The sequence below is a fragment of the Vespa velutina genome, chromosome 20 (assembly GCF_912470025.1).
Source record: "Vespa velutina chromosome 20, iVesVel2.1, whole genome shotgun sequence".
Classification (NCBI taxonomy): Eukaryota; Metazoa; Arthropoda; class Insecta; order Hymenoptera; family Vespidae; genus Vespa; species Vespa velutina.
Window position 1 is genome coordinate 1,566,966 of NC_062207.1, and position 5,674 is coordinate 1,572,639.

The following is a 5,674-nucleotide window of genomic DNA, read 5'->3' on the forward strand; positions in this document are numbered from 1 at the left end:
CGATATCTTTCGGAACGAATGGCAATTTTCTCTCCCTCTCTCTCTTTCTGTTTTCCTTTTTTTTTTTTTGTTCTCTTTTCTTTTTCCCTACCTACTGTCGAGAACGCTTTCAAATATTTTTCGCTTAGTAACGAAAAACTTTAAAAGCTATTTAACCGAACGATGATGCACATTTTTAAATTCTAATCTAACGTTCACGTAAAATTTATTACTATCTTTTTTTTTTTTTTTTTTTTTTCTTTTTTTTTTTTTCTTTTTTTTCCTTACTCATCTTTTTCTCTTTTCATACAAAATTTTATATCAAACAATGGAGTATGATTAAAAAATTAATATTTATTATATTACTATTATTATGTAATTATAATTATATAAGAAGTTCTAATCATAATTATTGTTTCACACTTTCTATCCTTGTTTTTCTCATTTTTAGAGACAATTGTGTAGTTTGAACGATGATCCAATTCGCAAACAATTTTTTACCGATCTATTCAATTTCATGGCCAGACGCGGTAAGTATTATATGATAATATCTCCATTTATTCATCGTATAATAGAAAACAATGGAAAAGAATAAATATAAACAAATAAACAAAATATATATCTTATTTCGTTAATAATTTTCAAACACCTCATACATATTTATTTTATTGCAAAAAATATAAAGATATATATATATATATATATATATATATATATAATTTTAAAAATTATATAAATAATTTTATTTATTTATTTATTTATTTATTTATTTATTTATTTGAAATATTAAAGTGTCAATATTAATTTGAAATATAAAAATATAATTGAGATATATCAGATTATACAAAAAAAAAAAAAAGAAAAAAGAAAAAGATAGAATGTGTCTCGTTTACCATAAAAATCGTAAGAATTTTGTCTTTTCTTTTCTTTTTTCTTTTGTTTTTTCTTTTTTCTTTTTTTTTCGTATTTCTCTTAAAGAACAAAATTTGATCGTCAGATTATAAAAATGATCAATAAGTTTTAACAAAAAAGAAAAGTCACATCGATATTCGTTTCAATTTGTTACAATCAAAAATCATTATCGGTAAATCATTTTTTCTAATCATATTTATATATTTATTGACTTATTTATTTATTTATTTATTTATTTATTTTGTTTTTTCTTTCTTCCACCCTCACTCTCCCTCCTTTAGGTACACCGATCAATCAGATACCGATCGTAGCCAATTCGATATTGGATCTTTATCATTTATTTCAACACGTGGTAAAACGTGGCGGTTTGGTTCAGGTAATAAAGAAAAAACGTTGGATGAATATCATAAAGGAACTCAATCTGCATACTAAATCACATAACTGTGCTTTAACTTTGCGCAACCAGTAAGTAGAAAAGAGATAGATAGATAGAGAGAGAGAGAGAGAGAGAGAGTAGCCATTGAATTTCTTTTATTTTCTGTAATTTCTTTTTTCCTTTTTTTCTTTTCCTTTTTTCTTTTTTCTTTTTTTTTTTTTTTTTTTTTTTTTTTTTTTTTTTTTTTTTAATCAATTTAATCAATTTCGAATTTAATGATATATTGTATTGGAAGAATTTCTCAAATTCTCAATCATCATCGCAAATTTAAATTAAAAGCTATTGATCGAGACGTAAGACGAATTGACTTTTTTGAAATTGACGATTTCAAAGTCTAGTTCGACTTGAAGAATAAGAGAAACTGAATAGATTTTTAATTTTTTTCGTTTGCGTACTTCCTCGACAATTTTTTTTTTTTGCCCGATTTTTTGTATTTTACTATTTAAAAAAAAAAAAAAAAAAAAAAAAAAAAAGAAAAAGAAAAAGAAAAACAAGAAAAAGAAAGAAAAAAGTTATGATACTTTACAGATAGTAACGTAAAATTATGCAGCTACGTAGGTATTGAAGATAATTCATTTATAATTAAAGTGCAATCGGATTTAAATTGCCTTTAACATTATTTTTCTTTAGTTAATTAAATCGTTTGTTTTTTAATTGCTACTTAATTTCACATCTTTCACATCTTTGCAATCTTTTTTTGATCAGATTTTTTTTTTTTTTTTTTTTTTTAAATATATATATTATGTTAATTTTTATATAATAATATGTAATCTATATACACACACACATATATATATATATAATATATAAATTTTTATATTTAAATATTTATATACATTTTATATATATATATATATATATATATATATATATATATATATGATATAAAATATGTATGATTATCGAACAAAATATTACAACATATTGTTTATATATTGGTGACGTAAGGTATATAGCACGTAATGTCGGTGCAAGTGTTTAATCTCCCTTTATATCCTCATATATATCGTCTCGCTCTTCGTTTCACGTTTCACGCTTCATGCTTCATGCTTCACACTTCACGTCTCACGCCTCATGCTTCATGCCTCACGCCTCATGCTTCATGCCTCACGTTTCACGCTTCATGCATCAATGTTTCATGCTTCATGTTTCATGATTCTCACCCTGTTCAATCTCTTGCTATTTATATATCTTTGTATCTCTCTTTTGACTATACGCTTTTTCCTAATTGCTATTTGTTATTTTTTTTTTATTTTTTTTTTTTTTGTTACTTCTCATTCAAAATTAAAAATCTAATATAAGATAAGCTTAGAAAAGGAAAAATTCTATTTTCTTATTATATTATTATATTATTATTATATATAATATTATATATAATATTATTAATCGATCACAAAGATAAATTATTATCACTGATATATCCTTTCATTCTCTTTCTGTTCGATCGTACATAAATTAATTTATTTATATCGATCTTGTCTATGATCTAATATTTGTAATGATACCACGAAGAAGAGAAAGAAAAAGAAAAAAAAAAGAAAAACAAGAAAATAAAAGAAAAAACGAATAATAATAATAATAATAATAATAATAATAATAATAATAATAATAATAATAATAATAATAATAATAATAATAATAACAAATTAATATATACATGTGATATTACAGGTACATTAAATATCTTTACGACTATGAATGCTATAGGCTCCAATTATCGAACAAAATTCAACTCTTCGCGATAATCGATCATGATCTTCGAAAAAATAATAAATCTGATGAAAATATAGATCCAATGAAATCAATCATAGAGAAATTATTAGAACAGGAACCAAAAGAATCACCATCACCTACATCTTTTTTGACAGAGCTATCGAGACAATCGCCGCATACACAATTATCTAATCATTCTAATCATCTAATGCAAGAATCGAATTCAAGTAAGCCAAAGAAATAATTTAAGTGGATATTTAAAAAAAAAAAAAAAAAAACTTTTTTTTTTAAATATTGTTTAAAAAAAAAAAAAAAAAAAAAAAAAAAAAAAAAAAAAAGAAAGAAAGAAAGATCGCACTTGATCTTTATCAATGATCAAATTTCGATTATTAATAAATTTGTATAATTTTAATAATTGCTTTTGCTTTTATATAATATCGTTGCTTTATTCACGTTCACATTATATCGAACGATATTAAACTGAACTTGTATCGAATAATTCGAATATATTAATTAGAAATCGTCAGAGAACAAATTCAAACATTTATTATATCAAAAATAAATCGATATATCACGATACTCATATAACTCTTATATCATTTTGCAAATGATCTCTTTGATTGTTCTTTTAGTATTTGTCGAAGAGGAACAAAAAAAAAAAAAACAAAACAAAGAAAAAAAAATCAATTAACGTCATACATTTTTTTTATTATCCGTATTGATATTATTTAATTAAGGACGAAATTATAATTCCTTTACAGAGCTCCCTGATATTGAAACAATCATAGACGAATATTTATCGATAATAACTAAAAAAAAATATAAAAATGCTAAAATACCATCGCAAATATCATCGAAAATATCATCGAATATAACAGAAATTTCTGAACAAAAAAAGTCTGTTACAAAAACATCCAATGATTTACGTACGAATCCCAATATTTATTAATGATTAAAATTTATTAATTCTAATAATGACAATAATAATCATTCTCCAACAGGAAATGAGACATCGTCGACGTTACAAACGTCAAAGAGCCAATTAAAATTAAGATTAAAAAAACAACGATACAATTCGGAGGAACAAACAAAGGCTATAAATCTTAAGTGAGAGAACGATTATTATATTTATTTCCTTTTCTCTTTTCTTTTCCTTTATTTCTTTCTTCTTTTAATTTATTTTTAATTAATTACTTTTGTTTATTCACTTTCCTTGACTTCTTTTTTTTCTTTTTTTTTTTTTTTTTTTTTTTTTTTTTTTAATTTCTTCCTTCATTACTCCCTTATTTATTTTTTTTATTTTTAATTTCCAAAACTCAAAACGTTCGATGAGAAATTAATAGTTTTGTTTTCTTTTTCTCTTTTTTTTTTTTTTTTGTTTTTTTTATAGATAGACATATATATATATATATATATATATATTTTTTTTTTTTTTTTTTAATTTAGATCATCATCGTCATCTGAATGCTCATTGTCATCTAACAACAGTGGTATTCCATCGACTAGTAAGAATGTCAAATTAAAACGACCATCCCTTAAAAGACCATTCGACGAAAATAGCACTACTACCGAACAAAGTCTTACAACATCAACCCCAACTCGCATCAATATAATCAGTCGAGGCATGTACTTATTTTCATTTTATTTTTTTCTTCCCTATTGTCATTTGCTCGTTTGTGTTTTTCTTTTTTTCCTTTATTTTTTCAAAACTTTTGTCTTATTTTATTATTATTCTTTCTTCCTTTTTTTCTCTTTTTCTTTTCTTATCACTTGCATCGTTCAAATCGTTTCAAATTTTTTCAAATTTCTCTTTTTATTTTCCTACGAATATTTCTCCTTTTCTTTTTCCTTTTTTCTTCTCCTTTTTCTTATAGCCAATTATTGTTTCATTAATTGAATCGAATGAAACTTCGATTTCATTAATTTATTAATTAATTGATCTTATTGATTTTTCAATTCGAAAGATAAAGTTTTTAATTTAAAATATAAAAAGCAAACGATTAAAAAAGAAATCGAAGGAAAAATTTTCTTTCGAATTTGTATAAAGGAAAAAAAAAAAAAAAGAAAAAAAAAAAAGAAAAATAGATCGTCTCTATTTCAATTACCCACACGAACACCCGTGATCCAACTACATAACACTTCTACCCTTTCACATCTACACGGATTAAAGTTTATATATTAAAAACAAATAAACAAACAAAAAAAAAAGAAAAGAAAACAAAGAAAAATAAAGATACAATAAAAAAAAAAGAAGAAAAGAAATAATTTCTTCGTATTTCTTGTTTTTTTTTTTCCTCACAGGAAACGAAAAAGAGACCATATTTGTCTGTCTTGAATTACATGGTGTAACTTACCAAGGTGTCCTATTTGCAAGAAACAATTCGACCAAGACATCAATGACATCGATCAATGAACGATAATGACGAAGATTAATGCGATTAATAATAATATAAATATTGACATATATGTAATAATAAAAAAAAAAAAAATAAGAATTATAATAATGTAAATATCACAATAATATGTGAATAATATACACCTTTATATCCGAAAAATAATATATTTATATATTCATATATATCCACATATTATTTATATATATTATATATATTTATTATACATAAATATTGTGTA

General features: G+C 23.1%; 1 protein-coding gene across 1 annotated transcript; it reads left to right on the top strand.

Annotated features, from left to right (window-relative positions):
• The first annotated feature begins 420 nt into the window (after nt 1–420).
• Nucleotides 421–5,574, top strand: LOC124955946 (protein dead ringer homolog). The gene is made up of 7 exons (XM_047511154.1): nt 421–509; nt 1,173–1,356; nt 2,999–3,267; nt 3,802–3,966; nt 4,042–4,147; nt 4,487–4,662; nt 5,342–5,574. Exons 1-7 carry the CDS (start codon nt 497–499, stop codon nt 5,458–5,460), a joined length of 1,032 nt encoding a protein of 343 aa, XP_047367110.1. The 5' UTR covers nt 421–496; the 3' UTR covers nt 5,461–5,574.
• The last annotated feature ends 100 nt before the right edge of the window (nt 5,575–5,674 follow it).

What these genes read in the sequence shown, in the direction of transcription:
- LOC124955946 (XM_047511154.1), top strand. An exon ending in AAAAACATCCAATGATTTAC is followed by an intron (nt 3,967 to 4,041) that starts GTACGAATCCCA and finishes ATTCTCCAACAG; the next exon opens with GAAATGAGACATCGTCGACG. An exon ending in ACAAAGGCTATAAATCTTAA is followed by an intron (nt 4,148 to 4,486) that starts GTGAGAGAACGA and finishes TTTTTAATTTAG; the next exon opens with ATCATCATCGTCATCTGAAT.